Here is a 22,138-nt window from a genome sequence, read left to right as displayed (position 1 = left end):
CTTGACGAGTTACTGTGTTCGATAGTCTCTTCAAGTTTGAGCAAGGCCGGGTACAAAAAAGGAGAGATAATATTTAATTTAGGTACTGTATAGGACACAGAAATAACACAAATTGTTTTAAACATTTTTATTCAGAAGTTGTAGAAGAAAATATATTTCTTTTTTGTTACTACTTAATTAACAAGTTAAAAAAAAAATTAACAAAAAAGTTCATTAAAGTGCAGAAAAAAGTAGAATTATTTTTGATCTTAACAATCAATTAAAAAATCCTGCTCAAATAGCTATAACTCCAATTTTTTTGCATAAATAATTTTTTAGGTTTCGATAGCTTAATTGAAAGATAATACTGCCTAGTTACTGGATTAGTACAAAAAGTTAGTCATATATCATACTTTTTTTTTAATCGAACTATGACTATGGACCGAAATCAACATTTTTTTTTTACAAAAAAAAAAACATGAGTGCAATTCACACGTATTAGAAGTGAAACCTTAAAAAATCATTTTTCTTACAAAAAAAAAAAAAATAGAAAAAATCTACCTATTTTTATTCTATCACCTTCAAATCCAACCTAGATAAATTTTATATCATCTGAAAGCTTATTGTCTTAGCTCAAAATATATATATCGATTAAGTCTATGAGACATCCATAAAAAAAGCTAGAATTTTTTGAACTCGATCAATTCCCATAAAAAAAAGCGAAAAAACACGTATTTTTATCTTCTCACACTATTAAATCCATTTTTTCCCTAACAACCTATACAAATTTTTACACCATCTGAAAGCTTATTGTCTTAGTTCAAAATATATATATATCGATCAGGTGTATGAGACATCTACAAAAAGAGCTAGAATTTTTTAAACTGATGAAATTTCATCAAAAAAAGCAAAAAAACATTTTTATTTTTATGTTATCATGCTATTAAATCAATTTTTTTGTTTGACAACCTATACAAAATTTTATACCATGTGAAAGCTTATTGTTTCACCTTGTAAAATGATGCATACATCTTATTTCAAAGATATCTACAAGAAAAGTTAGAATTTTTTAAAGTCAACCATGTCGAATTTCCAGACTGAGATTACGGTACTTCCTACACTGGTAGCTGGTCATCGCCAACAGATCTCCACAGGTGTTTTGAGGTATTTTTAAATGTTCAATTTAAGATTGTGTAACTTGTAGAGCACGTAACGTTATGTGTGATATATCAAATAAAAGGTTATGTTATCAGCATGCGTATTAAAGTTAAACCAAATTTGTATGTGCACTAGATCAAAAGATATAACGTGTGTTGGAAAAGAACATCTTTTTACCGTTATCTCCGAATTTTGAATATGAAATTAATTGAAAATTTGAAAATTTATTTAATTACCTATCTACAGTACAAATTTCATTCATCTATCTATTAAAACAAAAAAGTTATAACAAGTTGAAGTCGTGTCGCGTTTTCGTTTCATCTTGTTTCAAATCACTACGATACTAAAGAAGTTTTCACTTCAAAAAAATTTCAAAGATTTTCATAGCTTGGGTTAAGGGTTAAGAATACACCATGGAATTAATTTCTCGTCAGTGAATCATAAATTAACTCATGAAAATGACGCCAAAAATGCATCAAAAATAATACAAAATTGGTTTTTGTACGAAAATAACGATATTTGCACCTTGCCAATTCAAATTCACGATATCAACCCAATATAACATTTATTCAAACCATCTGTGGGCCGGAATAAAAAAAAAGCGTGATACCCTACTGCACAAAGTAGATGCCAGACGTTAATAGAAAGTTTACTCAAGAAGTGCCAAGCTAGTTTAAAAAATCGTGGTTAACCAACAATACATTATACTAATTCGGTACCAAATACTGAATTTATTGGAAATTGTAAGAATTTTAGCTTAGAAAATATTTTTTTACGATTTAAGGAATGTGTGCTATTTTTTGCCCACTGTTCTTCTTCAAGTTCATAGGTCCCAAGTAAATTCAACGACTTCTTAAAAAAAAATGAAATGGTAATTTTAAAACAAGGTTTTTTTTTTTGGTGAAAATTTTTTTTTTTTTTCGAAAATCATTCTCTACGGGCAGGTACTAACCGTTTTTTTTTTTAATATTATTTTCTCCCACATTACTTATTTGATTTCAATGAAATTTTTTATACGAAAGCATTTATATAGTTTTAATATACCTAAGCCAAAAATAAAATTTTCAAAAAAACATAATTTTTTGGATTTAGATTTGAAAAATCGAATTTTCGAAAACCGGACATTGCATTTCTTTTTAATTTTGGTTTTAGATGTTGATTAATAATTGCCAAAAAGCGGCATACCATTTTTATTTTAAAACTTTTTTTTTTAAAAAATATTTATACAAATTTAGTTTAGGTAAAAGAAAAACCGCCCAAATTTTGGAATTTTTTTTTTCTAAAAATGCGTTTTTATAAATGAAATCAGACTGCATATTTTTTTGACGCTCAATTTAATTTAAAGAGTTGTTTTTTTTTCAATTAAAAAACGAATTTTTAGTTCATTTTTTTTTTGTTTTTTTTTTATTTTCATAAAAGTCTTTAAGCACTTTGAATTCTTAGAGCAAGTACGTGCGACCCAGTCGTGCATTTTATTTCTATGGAATCTGAAAAAAGTAGACCAATTTTTGGATCCAGTGATCGAATCGCGTAATGCATTTGTTTATTATTTTTCTTTGAATGCAACAAGTTTTCGATATTGTGCCTATAATTGATATATTTTCAGTTTTTAATTTGAAATTCGAATCGCGTATATTGCAAAAAATGTTTCCAAATTCAATTTTCAAAAATTGCATATTTTTTTTTGAACAGTCCGAACAATCGCAAGCCTTATTGCATTCACTTTTTACGAATCGCGCAAATTGCATTTTCTTGACTTTGTTTGAAATAATTGAAATATTATTTTCCTTTCTTTTTTACAATTTTGCTGACTATTTGCCGAATCGCACTTTTCCTAAATTTCTATCGCGTGAGACACCTTTATAGTTTGAAATTTTCAAACTAGTTTCAAGGAAGAAATGTTTGTGTTAAGTTTTATTAAATAGAACATCCATAAAAGACTCATCCATTATTTTGGTGTCATTTTGGTTGTCATAACCACGAATCGCGTTAATTTTTTTCAAAATCATGCTTCCATTTCTTTCAAAGTTTTTTTTTTATTGAATGAAAAAGTTGAATTTATTAAAATTTAACCTTAGAATAAACAGCCCCCTTTTCCCCCCTCAAGTGAAAAACTTACATGCGCACCTGTGACTCCTAGATAAAACTACTTCTAAGTGAAAAGATGAGTGCATTTGCCTTTTAGTGGTGCAACATTTTGCATGAAAAAGCAGTACCTAGTATAGTGAAAATCCTTCTTTTTTTTCTTTGTTAGTTAGGATAGAGTGCATCTACATCTCTACAGAGAGAAAAGTGTCTTTGTTCTTGACCTAGTTTTTGAACGAGCGGGTTCGTCCTGCATTTTTTCATTTATCCATGTATGAGTACAAAATCCTTGTGTGTATGTGTGTTAATATATTAGAATCAGGGATAGCTCGAGGAGTTAAAATAAAAAAAAAAGGTGATATACAGACATTTTAGAACAAAAGTATCCTAGAATATATTAAAAACAAACAAATAATAAAAAATACCTACAGAAAAAAAATATTAATAAAATTCTGGAAAAAAAAAGGTTTCAACTTTTGTCTTTTTTCCTTTCCCTTTTTGCCTGAAGCAACCTATTCTTTATATATATTTTTTTTTCTACCCAAACAACTAAATCCTCCTTATCTCTTTTTCTCTCTGTCGTTACTCCACCCGCACATTCAAGAAGATTGTGTGTGTTCATTTAGCAGTCAAAAGGGGTTCCATCTGCATTTTAATATTCTATTTTTTTTTTTTCAGTTTTTGTTCTTTCTGAAGCTCTCATTCTCTCGTTGTCGCGAGGATAACAATGAAGTTAGGATTGCCATTGTCATGCAGGTACAGCGAGAGTGAGAGAGATACATTATATAGAGGGTATATATCTAACTAATAATAATAAAAGAAAAAAGGATTCCTTTTGAAATTTTAATGCTTATTGAGGAAGGCGGCTACCATCCGCCCGCCTAGCAATATCACTGATATGAGAAAGGGTAATTGATGACAGAGAGAATTTTATATTCAAAACAAAAAGCAAATAAAAAAACAAAAACTTTTTTTTTTTTCTTTCATTAAATGAATAAATAAAACGTAAAGTAAAACGGGTAGAACCTTTCGGTGGAACTTGAGTGGAATCCCTTTTTCAAAATGGAAAAAAAGTTGAAAATGACAAGTTTTTAAAGTTAAGTTTTAATTGAACCCCAACAACGCATTTTTCATTGTAAGCGAACATTTGACATTAAGTAACTTGTGCATACAAGATTAAAGTTTAAGAAACGTGTCCCGAATAATTCATAAATGAAACCCGGACCTGCTCCGAACGAGAAACCGAAATTCTGAATCCGAAAACCCAAAAGCCCGGATATCTTTAATTCCGACACCTTAAATCCCTAGCATCCAAATTCCAATCCCTAAACAGTAATAAAGATACGGACACAATCCCGAAATTCTGGATTTAGAAAACCTAGAACCTCGAAAATTCCGAAAACCGAGTATCTAGAAATTCGAGAATTCCGAAGAAAACCCAGCATCCCGAAAACACTATTGAAAGAACAATAACTTTAGATCATGTTTATAGTCATATTAACGGAACTGAGCAGTAATATTGTTGTCTATTTTTCGAAATTGATATTTCGAATACGGGTTTCTGATATTCTGGGTTCCGGATTTTGGGTTTAAGAAATTTTAGGTTTTTGCGATTCTGGGTTTTTTTTTAACATTTTGGAATTTTTTTGTTTGGAATTTGGGATTTTAGATTTTCGGGATTCTGGATTTTCGGCACTTTTGATTTTCATGATTTTGGGTTTTCGGGAATTTGAGTTGAAGGGATTTTATATAGGTATTAGGGATTTTGGGTTTTCGGTACTTTGGATTTTCTTGAATTCGGTTTTTCGGGATTTAAGATTTTCGGGATTTTGAGTTTAAAGAGATTTAATATTTTCTGGATTTTAGGTTTTCGGTACTTTGGATTTTCGTGTTTCAGGATTTTCGGGATTTTAGATTTTCGGGATGTTGGGGTTATCGGATCTTCAATTAAAGGAATTAAATATTTTTGGGGTTAAGGTACTTTGGATTTTCGTGATTCTTGGATTTCGGAACTTCAAAATTTCGGGATTTTGGAGTTTAAAGGATTTTGGGTTTTCAGTATTTTGGATTTGCGTGGTTCTGGGTTTTTTCGATTTCAGATTTTCCTGATTTTGGGGTTTTCGGGATCTTGAGTTAAAGGGTATCAATATTTTCGGGATTTTGGGTTTTCGGTATGTACTTTGGATTTTTGTGATTCTGGGTTTTCAAGATTTTGGAATTTTCGGGATCTTGAGTTAGAAATTTAATATTTTCCGGATTTTGGGTTTTGGGTTTTTGGATTTTTGGTAATTTTAGACTTTTGGGATTTTCGGGATCTTGATTTAAAGGAATTCATAATATTTTCAGAATTTTTGGTTATCGGTACTTTAAATTTTCGTGATTCTGGGTTTTCGAGATTTTAGATTTTCCGGATTTCGGGGTTTTTGGGATCTTGTGAGTAAAAAAATATTTAATACTTTCGGGATTTTTAGTTTTCGGTATACTATTTTGAATTTTCGCGGTTCTGGGTTTAAATGATTTTGCATTTTTTTCAGGATTTCGATAATTGGAGTTTTGGAATTCTGACTTGAACCCGTTCCAAACTTATGCAGAACTTTCGATTGTTCTTTAAATTCACTATCAATTAAATTTCAAGTTAAATTTAATTTACAATCAAGGAAACCATAAACAACCCTCAAGTATTGAAAACTAAAATTACAATGTTACAATGAAACTTTTCAAGAAAATGTAAATTGTTATCAAGTTTCCTTTTTGCCTGCTCGTATCTCTATTTGCATATAATTACTCTTATACTACCTTCCTTTTAACAGATTTCTTCGTGTGTTTCTTTTTTTTTTCTTATTTTTCAAATAAAACCATTTCAACATTTTTCTCTTCAAAACAGGAAATTACACACTCGATTCTGAAAGAGAACGAAATTTTATTCGCATTTCGCATCGCAGTTCACTTTGCTTATCACATCGACAATTCGACAAGCAATATAAAAAAGAAATCACTCGTTTTAGGTGACTGTATTATTGTTTTCGAAAGAAAAAAAAAAAAAAAAAAAAAAAAACATTTCAAGATGCCAATGTCGTCATTGTCATGGTAGCCTCAAGCACAAAAACCACACAAATAAACTCGATATTCTTCGTACATTTTCCATTTCATCACAAACTTACTCTTCTGTGTGTGCTAAATTTCTGTGAGTAAATAAAAACGAAAGACACTGAAAGAAATTATCGAAGAAATTCAATTTTTATCAGAATCTGTTGGAAATTTTAAATTACAAGTGAAAATTAGCAATTTTTTTTTTTTGAAAAACAAGCCTTTACAAAGAAAAAAACCCGAATTTTGAAATCAAAGCTAAAACTTTATATTATTTTTGAAAATTCTTAAAAGAAGTTATGATATTTTGGCAAATTTCTTTAAGTGTATTTGCCGTCAGTTTTGTCATGTCGAACTATTGTTCTCTTTTCTTATCACTATTCTAGGTGTTTTATATCATTTTAGTTCTATTTATCCACACCAAACAATCTTTCAATATTCGTGTCGTTATCAGTTTTATTTTTTTGTTTTGAAAAAAAAAAAAAACAATTTGATTCAAATGGTAGACATCGCCGGGACAACAAAAGTCACAAATAATAGTGTTTTTCAGTATCATAGTGTCGTGTTTTGGGGTGTATCATCCATCTATTTGATGATAAAAGATATATAGAAGATATAGCACCTCTGGTTTTAATATTTGTCTTCTTTTCACATTAAACGTGATATATTCTTTGTGGCCACGAGCTAAATAGCCTCCAACGGACGTGGAGTGTGGTATGTGTGTGATCAATAAGAGTTTTTTTTTTTTTTTTCTATTTTATCTATAGACACATTGTTTGATGGGCCAATAAAACTATAATGTAGTGCGTGACCTGTTTTTTTGGTCAATAATTTTGGCAAATATATAGTGGCAGTTAGCTGGTGTATTTTTTCGTTCTCTCGTGTATAGTTTTATTTTGTTTTTATTTGACCCTAAACTTTTTGGAAGAAAAATATATATTGAACAAAATGCATAAATATGTTTTTGTTATGTGTAATGCCAAACGATGTTATTTCTCAAAAAAATATTTTTTAATTGGTCTGGGTAAACTGTAAAGCTTCTAAACAACATGTTTTATCGTAAAATGACGAATATTAACGATGTCGGTGTTTGAAGTGTCTTAAAAACTGTCCTCACAATTTTCGGCCTATTAATCGTGTCTACGTCGTCAAACCTCAAAATTAAAAAAAAAATAACATTCCTTGAAGGTTTAATTGTATTTTTATAGTTTTTGAAAAAAAAAAACCTTTTTGTCGAAAGATATTTGGTTCTTGTTTTAAAAAAATTCAAAAGATTTTTACTTGTGATACCTATAAGTTTAGGATTCGTGAAGAAATCGAACTAGAACTAAGAATCAGTAACAATTTTGAACGGTACCTGGCTAGGGCACCATTTTTTTGATTTCTGAATATCTCGTAAACGCTTTCAACAAAAAATAACCTTTGAAATTTTGAAAATTTTTCAAAAAACACATTTTTGGAATCAATTTTTTAAAATAATTTTTTTTTTCAAAAAAATTTCTTTGTACAAGAAATCATAGCATACTTGATCATAAGTCGTGCATTATATTTTTTGTAAAAGTCTTGGGGGTATTTTTTGAGAAAAATACCACTTTTTTATCATTTTTTACTTGCTCTATAGGGCAAGTATTGGTTTTGTGTAGAAAAAAAAAATCGAGGTTTTAATCAAAATCAACATTACGATGATGGAGAAGATGAAAAAAGTGGTTTTCGTCATGCCGTCCGGTCTGTGCGTCCATCTGTACATCGAGCTAGGGCCTAAACGAATGGATGGATTTGCTTGAAACTTGGTACAGATGATTTTTACGTAATTCCCTAGACACGTTTTTTTTATTTTTTTAATATCTCCATTTTAACGCATACCTCCCATATAACATTTTCGAGGTATTGCAAATTTCTCGAAAACGGCTCTAACGATTTCGATCAAATTTGGTGTGCGGAATACTCTTATTGATTCTAACAAAACTGCGTTTTTAGTTTTTCTCAAAAAATGCGGAGAACGGAAATATGGCGTTGCCATATTGACATATTTTTTAAGTTCATAGTTATTAAGCATTAGTTATTTTATTTAAAATTTACAGAGATCATTAAGTATAAAATGTTAAAAAAAAATATTTTTAAAAACATTTTTGAAAAAAAAAATTTTTTAATTTAATTCTTAAACTTTTTATTTTTTTTTTTATTTTTTTTTCTACAAATCTTAAATTTCCAATAGATATTTAAGATAAAGATACTGTGAACTACAAGAGCAAGTACGTGCGACCCAGTCGTGCATTTTATTTTACCTGTCAGCACCAAGTTATTATAATTTATAATAGCACAAGCTACAAAACATAAATACTCATGAGAAAAGAATATTATTTATTATTGAGATATAAAAAGGAATACAAACAAGTTTTTTTATTTTATTGATATAATTTTTTAGAAAAAAACTTGACTATAAAAATCTTAAGTTAAAAAATTTGTTTATTTAAAAAAATCACTATTATTTGACTGATTCCGTTTATTTTGATATCATTAAGGTCCAATTTATTCACACTCCATTAAATTTAAAGTCACCATTAAAAAAGGGAAATTTTAAAATTTGTATGCGATTTGACAGTTTTATAATTTTTAATGGAGCCTTTAAAAATAATGGAGAGTGAATAAATTGGACCTAAGAGTTTTATTTTTAATTCCTAAAAAAACGATACCTACCTAAAATTTGATTTTCAGAAGAAAAATAATGTTATTAAACTACGGTTGTTCAAAGAAAGAGTTACTATTTTATTTTTAAAATTCTTCTGTTTAATTTTGTCTTAAAATAAAAAAAATATCAATAAAAGATTTCAAAACCATTTTTTGTTTTGTCAAAAACTACCCCGTTTGATGGTTTTGAATTTTTAGCTATTCCTAAAGTGATTTTTATGTATGAAATACTATTTTTTTTTGTTTGGAACACAATTTAATAAAAAAAAAGTTGTCTATGTCATTTAAGACATTTCAGATAATCAGTTTTAATTATTTAAGCTATTTCAAGTATAAAAATACCTACTTGTTGACAGCCAGTTTTTTAAAGTCTATAAGTTATTACTTTTACTTTACTTTTTCAACAGAATTTGTCATTCCAAACATTGATTTCTTTTTCTTTAATTTAATGAAATTATTTTTCTCAGTCTTTTTAATAATATTATTTTTTTTTGCGTTTTTCTCTTATCTGTTGTGTCGAATTCTTTGCAGACTCTAAGTGAATCACCTTCAATTTATCACCACAATTGAGGCAGCAGCGCGTCGCAACGTCCTTCATCGTTTGTGTGTGGCAGCAATAATTGATTCTAATTAAGTGCTTGAACTACATTCAGTCGAGTTGGGTGTGTTTTTTTGTGCCTATTTTTTTTTTTTTTGGGAAAGAAAAATCGTTTGGCATCAATTTCAATATAAATAGTGAAACCTTAGCCCGTTTTTTAAGGTCTGATGAGTTAAGAGTTGAAATTATAATAAAAACCGAAGGATTGAATGTTCTTTCTATTTGATTTTAATTCCCTTTTCACATTCAATTTCCGTTGTGTTCCATTTTTCCGATGAATTTCTCGTTGTGTGTGTATTTTTTTTTTTAATTTGGAAAATTTAATCAAATTAATTTAATTTGTATGAAAATTTGCTTGTGATTGAGAGTAAATTTACCTTGATTTTCGAGTTCAAAGTTTTTTTTTTTTGATTTTTCAATTTATATTGAAATTTTTTTAAATTAAGTTATAATACTTATTTGTGTTCAACGGATGAAATAACCTATTTTATTTCTACATCAGTTAAAAGCTGATTGTGATTATTCTATTCAAAAGAATTAAATTGGAATAAACTGCAGTGTAAATGATACACAAATGTTGGATAAATAATATCTATTAGATTAAAGAGGTAAATATTTGAGTTATATGAAGATAAAAAGGTTGTTTTTGTTTGAGTGCATTTACAACAATTTACAATTTTTCTAAACCGACAAAGTGAATTATCAAAGAATTTAATAAAAATAGTGAATCATACAAAATTCTTAACTAAGAAGTTTGAAAAAATCCTCAGTATTCGCAATTTTTCATAACAATTTTACAATAGAAATTCTGAATTAACTCTAAAGGTATAGTTAATACAAATACAAATAACGCAGGTAAAAATTTCTCATACCAAGAAGAAAATGTATTCAGTAACAGTAAATCAAAATTGTCATTACGATACACTGATAAGAAATGCCACACTTAGGTGCTAATTTCTTTAATTAGTTGGTACAATTTTCTGCTTCGGTTGATATAAATTGACTGTAAAATTTTAAAGCACCTATTTCGTACTTAAAATGTCAATTATAAATTTGAAGTAGGTACTTCACATTTTTGTTTTGATTAAATCTAGATTTTTTAATTACAATTTTACCACTCCACGTTGATGAATCAGAATAATTTATTAGAATTGAGTTTTATTTTTTGTTTATATTATTTTATTGACAATTTGGTTTGTTTAGAAAGATAATTTTCTCAAAAGTGATTTTAATTTGATAAGAGTATAGTATTTCAACCAATTTCAATAAAAATCGTATAAAAAATAGTTTAATGAATCAATATTTAACAGGAAATTGATGATTTTTTTTTACTAAAAAACTTGTGATTGCGATGAATGAAAAATTGATGTGAAGATTTCATTTGCTTTTTTAAGTCTAACAAGATCGTACGGAAAAATCAAGTTCTAATTTCGAAAATAAATTAATTTATTCACGAAAAAAACTTTTCAAAGATTGAATGTATCGAAAAAGAGCTTAAGCTGGAATTGTAAGTAAATCTTGTTTTTGCTTCAAACTTCCATGCCAAATTGACGAAAGTGAGTATTTTGAATTATGTATAATTCATGTTAAAATGTCACAGTAAATGCAAAGGAAAGTCATTTCATACAAATTAATTTCAAAATTTGACCAATAGGAAGTAACTAAAGTTAAAAAAATGACAGTATTAAGGGAACCCAGCCGAACCGCTCCGATTTTGATAATAGTTTAGTTTAAAAATTGCCATTGTTGACGTATTGTTTTTTTATTTAACCCTTTGTAGGCGAATTTGGCAGGACAAAAATAAAATCTGGTCACAAAAAACTGTCGTTATAAGGGTGAAAGTACATTTTTCTGGAATTGTGAATACAATATTCGGATTCCTCGGAAAATTCTATATCAATTTCATATATGATTATCTATAAAATAGTGAGACCGAAGGAGGTTCTAGCGACATGAAAAAGTATAAACCCAATTCGCAAAAAAGAGGTGTGCCTACAGAGGGTTAATTGAAGATTTTTGTGAACAAAAAAATTTGTTTTCGAACATTCTGCTTGAAAAAAAAATATAGAAGTGAAGGACAAGCGTCTAAATCCAATTTTCTCCAAATTGACTTCAAACACAAAAAAGAAAAATATTTAAGCACAAAGGCAACACCTATAATATTCAAATACACATTTTAAAAAGCTAGAAGCTTATTCCTATTATTAAAATTTAAATTAGTTAAATTTAAAGTGTTTTAAAAAAACTGGTCTTCAAACTCAGAATTTTGAAAAAATAAAATTATTATTGAAAAAATTTTAACATGTTTTTTTTAAAAATTGTTCTCAATAAAATATGAATTTATTTTTCAAAATTGTTCGGGCATATTTATTGTTGTTTGAATTCGGAAAAGAAAATATCAAATTGTATTACAGTTTATTAAATAAAAAAGTACAATTTTATTTTCAAAGCAATTTTTTTAATAGACGTTTAAAAAAAAAAAATTAACTTATTTATTTTTTTTTTAAAGGTTCAACATTTAAACATAAAGTTATTTTTTCTTCTTTTAACAAATGAATTCTAAGTTTGAGGACCATTTTTTAAAAACTCTTTATTAAATTTATTTGATTTTAAACAGATAGGAATGAACTGCATATTTAAATATTGTAGGTGTTGCCGTTGTGATCAAAACATTTTTTTTTTTTTTTTTTTTTGAAATCAGTTTGTATGAAAATTGCATGTAACTTTGTGCCACCGTTATCTTTTGAGTTTGTTACTCTAGCTTATTATTCCTTAATCAAAGTGATTCAAAGTGTATGGATTGTCTGTCCTTCAAGGACTTCTCACTGATTTACAATATTTCGAGAGGACGATATGTTTCGAAAAAAGACTCACGAAACGACAATTTTTAATTTTAATTATAATTATACATATAATTTATCTTGAGCAGTTTACTTGGCCAGGGAATTTAGACAAAGAAGTGACCTGAACGCCTGAACCGGATAAAATTATATACAGCATTTTTATTGGTGGAAATTGTTGGCAGCCATACCCTTACTCACATACCCAAAGTCCCAACGAATCCCTTTTAGGGATTGGTTACTTTACTACTTATTGTTAAAATATTGCATCAATTTTGCAGTTTTCGGTTGAGCTATATCTTTTGAACTAATTGATCTTGAGAGGTCATTTAAGAGCCAAAACAAGTTTATTTGTATGCTGAATCTAACAAAATTAAATTTGTACGACTATAAAAATTCTTTTAATGTAGTTTCTATTTTCAGTGCAACTGGCACATATTTTCAGAAAACCCACTTCCAATCATCATACAGAAATAAAATTCAGCATGAAAATTTCATTTGCAATAAAAACCAAGAATCAAAAGAAGGCATCGAAATATTTTGAGTGAAAGGGTGTTTTTTTTTTTAAGAGAAAAAACGCCTGGTACTGGTGACTGCACTCAAAATAAATGTGTTTTAATATGAGTGCAGTCCTCTATGATCAAAATTTTGATTTTTTAACCGTTGGTACCTTTTATTTGTAATTTAATTATGAGTCCGTCTTAGCTTTTTATTCAAGCTTATGAACCTTACTATGTAGGTACTTTCTAGAAAAACTATACAAAGTATTTCTGCAACTCATTAACAAAATTTCAAGACCTTAAACTTTAAAATCAACAGAGTCTCAACTCGAAAATGTCCAAAACTTCTGAAGTCAAAACTAAAAGAATTCGAATTATAAATTCGCAATACGGTGATATAAGACGTCTTCAAATTTTGGGGAAGTAGAGGGGGAATGGAAATAAATTGACACTGACTCTATTGCCAAAGATATCAACAGAACTTGGCTGCATAATGCTGTATTTCATATCTAGCTGTATCATTTACCCTCTTAATCCTTCTCAACACTCATGGAATATATTAAAAATCCAACTAAATCTGACCCCTCTACTACCGACCCACATATTATGAATAATGCAAAAAAAAGAAGATATTTCACTTATTCAACTTCAACAACATTATTATTATTTATTTTTTTTTTGTTGTGTTTCATATTAAGAACAAAATATATAAATGTATGTGTAAAATTGCAAATGAAACAGGAAACAATGAATTTGGGTCACTTGGTCATCACAAAGCTCTTAGCACAAAACTTCATTTCCCTTCGTAAAAAATGTAGGTTTGTAGCTTCCTCATCATCACCATTTTGCCATCGCCATCATCAACGTCGTAGTTGGGCCATCCAAGAGTCACCATCTCTTTCTCTTTTTTTTTTTTTACAGGAAATCACCAAGGCGTATCGTTGTTAATTTCTTAGAACTTTACTTTACTTTATTCGAATAAGAGTCAGTGTAATCTGGCTGCCAGAGCTTCTGTGCCATAGCCCAAACCCAGTCCAGTATCAACATGCTGGCACAAAGCACACATAGCACAAATGCAACGTGCCATTGCAGATACAATTTTAACTCATACAGACAATTGAATGAAATCATTGTTTTTGCATTCCCAGATTTTGCTGGCTGGCTATAATACACTATAACAGTTCTTCGTTTCGAAAGTATTTTCGGTTCGCCAGCCATGCGCTTCAGATGATTGCACTTTCAGTATCTCTATACCTTCCTCGTAATGAAATAGTTTCCTCTTTCCAATATGACTTGACTATAACATGTTAAGCTTTGGGAGGTATTTTAAGTTTTTAAGCCCCTTTAAGTGTGTGATATTAAATTTTATGCATTCCAAGGCATAACATTTTGGGGGGTGGAATAAGGAATTTTCACTTTTCTGGATATGGAAAGTTCATATTGAGTATTTTAAAACAATTTACATATATTCAATATTCGGTTTAGGTCGAAAAGGAAGGGTCTTGGTGAAATTCAACTTTTTCATTTGGCAAGGAAGGTGTGATTTTTTACTTGTAGTACAGTAGAATTACACGTAACTTGGCTACAAAAAGCCAATGATTAATTTTATTTTTGGTTTCGATGACAAATTGAACCTTTATATTAAAGTTTTTCCCTTTTTGGGACCAATTACAGATTTTACTGTCTCTTCGAAAAAAAAAAACACCCTTTCACTTGAATTTTTTTAATGAAAACTCTTTATATTTGCTTTCTATCTCAAATTCAACGTTTTACCAAATTTCATTAGTGTGGACCATCATTTACGTTATCACTCAAAAAAAACACCCTTTTAACCATTATATTCTTATAGACACTTTAGATTCTTGTTACTTATCACAAAAGTAATATAATTGACGAATTTCAATAGGGTACCACTATCATTACTTACTTTTTCCAATACACCCACATTTTCTCTACACTTAAAAAAAAAACACCCTTTCGCATGAAAAAATGTATAAATTTATAGGAAAAATAATTTTTTTAATAAATTTCGTAAGGGTATCATTTAAACCATTGATTTTATTGGATTTTCCTTATTTCCAAAAAAAAAAACACCCTTTCACATAAAATATTTGTATAGACTGCTTCAATTCTTGGTTTCTGTTATGAATAAAACATTTTACCAATTTTCGTTGGGGAAACATTTTTGTCCCAGTTTTTGTGGTACTAATTCCAAATTTCATCATTTCTAAAAAAAAACACCCTTAATTTTGTAGAATAAGTAGATTCTTAGTTCTTATAATAAACAAAACTTTTTCACCAAGTTTACAAAATTAATAAAATTTATGACAGCTGTTATGATACATTTTTTACACATAACTCAACTCATAAAAAAAACACCCTTTCACCAAAAATATTTTTAAACACTTTATGAATCTTGCCCGCGAAAAAACATTCTTCCACACAATTTTTTTAATAGACTTTTTTGATCTTGGTTCTTATCCCAAAAGCAAACTTTTTGCCAAGTTTGATGAGTGGAATAATTTTATTCCATTATGTTGATTTTATGTATACTGCGACTACCTCTTATAACTTTCAGAGATTTGAGTCTTCTGTGAATTTTCAATTAATAATTTAAAATATTTTTTCTATTTGCAGGAATATAATCATCGTTTTTTTGTATCAATAACTTCAAAGGCCTTCCATTGGCAACATGGGAGTGCCAATAAATACAACAACAAAAAAGTCAACGACGGCGTCAATGACTGATGCATTAGTATCAAGAACCACCACCACCAACAACAACGCCGCCAGATTACAACAAAATCCAATGCTGCCAACAATAAGACAACAAACAAATAATACAACTTCAACAACAACAACAAGAAACACACACAACAACAACACAAACAATAATAAGACTTCATCACAATGCACCACATCATTATCAGCATTATCACATTCCAATGAGCCATTAATTGGTGATATGTCACCAGTAATGTCGTCAAATAATGTCGAAGATGTCAAATCCCACCGATGGCGTCGTCGTTCTTCGACATCACCATCATCATCTTCTTCGTCGTCATCATTATCAGCAGCATCACATTTTATGACAACATTAATGACAATGTGTTTAATGGTAGCTGTAATGTGCTCACTGCCAAGTCTAACAACGGCGACTGATATTCAATTGAAATTAGATTTTACAAAAACCGAATATTCGGTATGGAATAAGAATACGACTTATGTGAGTTCGACAAAATATAATGCACGTGGCATGAGTCCATTTTATAATATTACCCATGAAGTTATGAAATTGTTTATTGGAACGGAAGCTATCCCGAAAGGTAAGTTTGGATTTTATTTACCTACTGTTATTTTTAAGGTAGAGTTGGATTGTTCAAGTTGAACTATAATCTACTTTTTGCAAAACGTACAATATTCTATTTACTCGAGTTACAACTTTTGAGTAATTTTGTACCAAAATTGTAAAGTACCGGTACCGGTAAAGAAAAAGCAGAGGCATTCCTTTATGGCGCATTACCATGGAGGAGCTTTGGTACGACATATTGTAACAGTTTTCAGACTGCGAATGACAATTTTCAAGTCAAAGACTTTTACCCCATACCTGAATGATATAATGTCAATATTCCGATTTGAAAAGTTCAAAATTCAAAGCTTTAAAATTCCAAAACCCCAAATAATGAATTTCTCAAAATCGAATACCGGAAACCAATATCTTGAACCCTACATTGTTCTATGAAAAAATTCCAAACATTTGAAACTCAAATAATGTCAAAAATCGCGTATCCAAAAATGCATTTGAAAAAATCCCCATAATCGAAGTAAGGAAAATTAAAATCTCGAACGCTCAAAATTTAAATAACAAGTATCTTTAATCATAAACATAAAAATGGGGAAATTCAAAATTCCGAATTTCAAAAACTTAAATCCCCGAAACAGAAAATAATAATATCAGAAACCGAATATCAAATCCGAATATTAATGTTCTGAACGATCTTATCGATGGGATTTCCGCCATTCGAGGTTTAGAAATTCGAAATATTAACATTCGGATACTCTGATATTTCATGGATTGGAAATTTGGAATTTTGACTTACCTCATTTTTATAGAATTTTTTTTTAATTTAAAATTTTTAAATTCTATATGCTTGCGATTTTAAGTTTTATTTTTTACTGTACAATTTTATTTTTTATTGTAGAATGGCTCTACATAAATACTTTATCAAATTATATAAGCATAAAAAATAATTGAAAAAAAAAAATCATTCACTAGAACCCGGATAATTCAAGATTTTAATAAACTTTACAGAGCCTACATATTATAACCAGCGGACAAGCAAAACGTTTTTAACAATATCCAATATACATAAATATAAAATTTTGATAAAAATAGTTTAGAAGTTATGAAGAAATAAGCAATTGTTCTTAAACACCAAAAAATTAGAATTCAATATAGCAGTGCACAAGTTTCGCTGACTTAACTCAATTCCGAAAAGTTTGATTTGCAATCAAAAATTGTTTTTTTTTTTTTCTAACATTTGGATTTTGGAAGCAGATATCTACGAAACAAAAGTTGGCCTATAGATTTAAGTTCAAAACCTACAAATCTATATTTTTGAGATTTTCTTAAAAAAATCCTGAGCTAACCCCTTGACGAAAAAAAATTTATTTTAAAAAATTTCCTCCAAATCCATGGAGTGAGACATCAAAAGAAAGGGTTTTGTAAGCTCTATTTTTAACTGAAACTAATAAGTTTCTCTTATGGTTGCTGAGTTTTTGTAAATACCTCAATAGTTTGTACCAGCTAAAAGTATTTCCATTGAAATCGTTTAAGAGATAATATGCTCTTTCACATAAAGCACAGAAACACCAGTTGGTTGTATGCTAAATCAATCCTTATTTCCTTGATAGTGCATAGTAGCATACTGACTATCATGTTTCCTCAATAATTTGCTGAAAAATGTATTCCGCACTATTCTACATTGATTCTGCCATCACATTTTTTTTTCTTTCTATCCGAAACTTGAAAAAATTAATACATTTGAAACAGTACTTTCCCTTATGTTCCAAATAACATTTGTAAACTGAAAACTATATTGGAAAAACCTCGAGAGCCTAACTAAGAAGCAATATATCTTTTTCTGTCCACAAAATCGTAAACTAAAGATTCAATAAGACTATTTTTCTTTTGTATTCGTACAGTTGCAAGAAATCTCAAAGAACTAGGCGGGCCCATATAGAATATCTCTACCATATTTCTAATCTCCAATTTTTTAGACCCATCTCCCGGTGCATTAAAATTTTATTTACGCTGAAAGTCCCTGAACACTTCCTTCCTTCTAAAAATTTGTCTTCTTAAAAAGACCGTTGCATTATTTATGTAATAAAACTTTTATATAATTCAAAACCAATAATAACGGTAGCCCCTTGAGTGCGTAATTGTTCAAAAACGATTCTAGTTTATTTCAAGACAAAAATAAGTCTGGTAACTTAAAGTTGTAAAACCTTCCCCTCCTTCAAGTCCTTCAAAGGGTATACAAAAACAAATCCAACCCATAAAAAAATTTGATACCATTTTACTGCATTTTTGATTTACGATGTTTTTTCCCCAAAGTAAAGAAAAACGAACTTACAAAAAAACACCTTCCAAAAAAGTGATGGAGGAAAAAAAATCGTGACATTCAACTTCTCTCACATGCAATTTATATTTATTCACTGTCCCTTCAGCAAGTACAACTTCAGTAGTAAATCAACAAAAATATCGTTCTAACAAAAATTTCCTATTTCCATCTACCTACGCTCTCTCAAGATACAACCAAAAATAACTTTCAGTCTAAGCTCGTAAATCTCTCAACTTTCTAACTTTTAAGGGACACACAGTCATGCCAAAAACCAGAACAATGCACTCTCCAACTCTCTTATTCCTATCCTATGAATTATATTGTTTCATATAAAACTTACACAAACATGCAAACTCATATACAAATTTATATATTTCTTTTACTAGGATATATTTCTGTAACCGAAAAGCAAGTGCGTCCTGGGCCAAAGGTTGAGCACAACGAATGGGGTGATTTAATAAAACATTACTGGCCAATACTCCTGGTTGTTATTCTAACTGCATTGCTAGTCATTTTGATGCCAATAATTGGGTAAGTACCGTAAAAACCATTATACACAACTCTTCGACTAACCCTTAAGGGGTTATAAAATACTGGGTCTTGGTTTGATATTCGTACCGTACAATGAACTCCTCCTACATTGTGTATAGTGGAAATCTCTAATTACCAAATATCCTGTCTAACCTGTATCTATACATTTCAGATTATGCTTTTGCTGTTGTCGTTGTGCGGGTGCTTGTGGTGGACGCTCCCAGCCATTCGATAAGAAACACGATACCTGTCGCCGGGTATTCCTAGGCTTTCTATTGATTTGTGCCGCTACTGGAATTTTGTAAGTTGAAAATATATTTATTGGATTACTCGTCGTGGGAACAATTTTCTCTGTTCTCTTTTTGCTAATCGGTTTTTCTTTATCAAGGTTTGGTGTAATAATTGCCTTCACAACAAATGCCTACATGCAAGAGGGTGTTGATGAAGCTACTACTGCGGTGCGTCATGGTAGTCAAGATACCGGAGCATTCCTTAATACTACATCGAAACAAATCAACCATTTACTTGTTGACAACTATCATCAGCTATCGCGACAACTTGAACATATTTTAAAGAGTACGTATGAAGAAGAAGATGGAAACGGATTTAGTAGAAAAGAGTTATTAAGGCGAATTCAATGAATATTGTCTTTTTAGTTTGTAAGATAGTATTTGTATGTTATAAGTTACTCCAGAGTTATCATTTATCATATCAAAATAGATTTAACTTATTTAATTATTTTAAAAGTATCTTAAGTAGTTTGAAGTAAGTAGTTTTAAGTAAAATTAGGGAAGATTTTAAATCTGAAGATCTACAATTTTCTTATCCGATACTGCCAAATTTTTGTATCAGAAATTACAAAAGGAGTAATATTTCAAAGCTTAATCGATAACTAGAATTTATGAATATTTGTTTCTGTAAAAACTCCATACTTACTACTGCCGCTCCAAGTCATACTTCTAAACTCCTTATGACTTCTCTAGAAGATCGGTTTTTGATTTTTTAATCTGACCTGCATTTAAGCCCAAAAATAGGACTATTTTACAGCAAACTACATCAATTACATTAACTGCATTAATAACTTTAAACAATGCGGTCTATTAGACTTCTCGAAGTACTTTTTAGAGCAGTTGTACCATTTAACTTAAACCATAAAAATTATTTCCTAAGCCCTATGTGAATTACTGATTTTTGAGGTCGATGGTGTAGCTAATGTAAGTTCTTAGCTCTGAAACAGGTCTTTGATCTCAATTTTGATCTCACGACTACCCTAAAAAGTAGGATTTTAAAAGTATACGAGTCTAAATATGAGTTTATTATTTGCATTTTTGAAATCTTTACTTCGCTTTCAAATTTCAAATGCAGTTCCAACTTTTGAAATATTCAAATACAAAATGCATTTAAGTTCAATTTCGAAATCATTGGTTAAACTGAAATTAATTAATTGAAAGTGCAATCTACCAGCCCGAGCTGGCATTTCAAAAACACTTTTTATCTTTTTTTTTTAAGTTTTTGATTCACTTTACATCAAGCTTGATTTTTCCTGATATTTCAATTTGATATTCATTGCCATATAAGTATTAGGTACACAATGTTCTTGAATCGAAACTCGGAATAGCTTCATTTAACTTTTGGCAAAAACATTTTGATCAGCTAGAGTTGGATATTCGTAGAGTTGTATTGATATTCTGATATAATTTTTTCCATTGCATAGGATTTATTTTTATATCCCCTTGCTACCTACCAGTTTTCGATATATTCTAATCAAAAAGAATGTTTGCTTTCATTTTAGAAGCATTGAACTTTCGCAATATTGGTTTTTTATCTTTATTTAAGTTTTCATTTCACTTTTAACAAGCATCTCGAGCTTTAAAAATTTCCAACTTTTTAAATCTAGTCTTCAAATTTAGATATACATTTATGTTTTTTTTTGTTTTTAATTTTGAAATTTTTATCCGTATTCAACTGAACTACATTAAAGTGACTGCAAGAAATTGATTTTCGAAACTGGGTTGGGGGAAACCACCATAAAATGTTCAGATTTTGCAGTATTTTAGATAGTCTAAATTTCAAGTCGATTGGATAAGGCTAAATGGTGCCAACACTCGCTCAAAGTTTTAACACTTTTTAGCTCTAGCTCTTAAAAAGCTGGGCTCACTTTCTGTATTTTAAGTTAACGGCATTATTGTAACAAATAATTTAGATGCAAAACTTGTTCACTCATACTTACAAAGCTATACTGTGCTCAATTTTAATATTTAGCACAGACCTAAAAAAAAGAACTGCGGTGCAAGAAACTTGCTATGTTAATAGATCGATGTATGTATCTGATAGAAATGCTTCTCGCATAGTTATAGCTACAATAGATGCACTAAGGCAGGATTCAATTGACTATATAGTTTCAAAGTCAGATTAAAGTTCAGTAAAAAGACACTTTAACAACAATAAATAATTACACTGTCAGCATCCGAAGGCGACCACAAATAATTCGACAAAAAATAATTTCTATGAGAGCTTTCTTCTAATACCATTACCCTATTTCTAATTTTCTTATTCCTTCTTGATATTTTAAATTGACTTTTTATTCAGAAGGTTGAGTTTTCGAGACACTCCAATCAGAAATTGTGTTTGCATGCTTTCTTTGCTATTCTAATCCAGAAGCTCTAAATTTTTAGAGTTAAAATCCAATTATTTTTCTTTTCAATGTGCTCTTTTTATCGAAAACTGAGGTTCTTAAGATTTTGAAAATTTCAATTTATTTTTAATTTTTAAGATACCTTCTTACTTTAAAATTTAGAGTTCATGTCTTAGTTAAGAGATGGTAATCTAATTCCATATTTTTTAATGATTACAATGTGTTTTAAGTGCTAAGTGAATCGAACTTTCGTGACATTAGAAATAGCATTTACTTTGTTACTAGCCATTTCTAAATAGTAGGTTAATAAAACATAGTCAAATCGTACTTGGAGAACAAGAGTGGCAATAAATAAAAAAATTTAAGTATTTTAGGTATTTCGGGAGATTTTCCTTTTCTCTTTATAACCTGGT

The 22,138-nt window shown here is 29.3% G+C and overlaps 1 protein-coding gene across 4 annotated transcripts in view; it reads left to right on the top strand.

Annotated features, from left to right (window-relative positions):
- Nucleotides 1-22,138, top strand: part of LOC129910824 (prominin-like protein) — a 168,808-nt gene that overhangs the window by 112,588 nt on the left and 34,082 nt on the right. For 3 of the 4 annotated variants that reach the window (XM_055988395.1, XM_055988396.1, XM_055988397.1), the window contains exons 1-3: nucleotides 18,891-19,090; nucleotides 19,263-19,391; nucleotides 19,479-19,666. In XM_055988395.1, the coding sequence (XP_055844370.1) occupies nucleotides 18,906-19,090; nucleotides 19,263-19,391; nucleotides 19,479-19,666 (502 nt within the window). In that variant the 5' untranslated portion in view covers nucleotides 18,891-18,905. Of the gene's footprint in view, nucleotides 1-15,572; nucleotides 16,262-18,890; nucleotides 19,091-19,262; nucleotides 19,392-19,478; nucleotides 19,667-22,138 lie in introns of those variants that run through there. The other variant, XM_055988398.1, reaches the window with a different exon arrangement.

The sequence above is a fragment of the Episyrphus balteatus genome, chromosome 2 (genome assembly GCF_945859705.1).
Source record: "Episyrphus balteatus chromosome 2, idEpiBalt1.1, whole genome shotgun sequence".
Lineage (NCBI taxonomy): Eukaryota > Metazoa > Arthropoda > Insecta > Diptera > Syrphidae > Episyrphus > Episyrphus balteatus.
The sequence above is the reverse complement of the archived record's forward strand: the minus strand, read 5'-3'. Positions and strand labels throughout refer to the sequence as shown.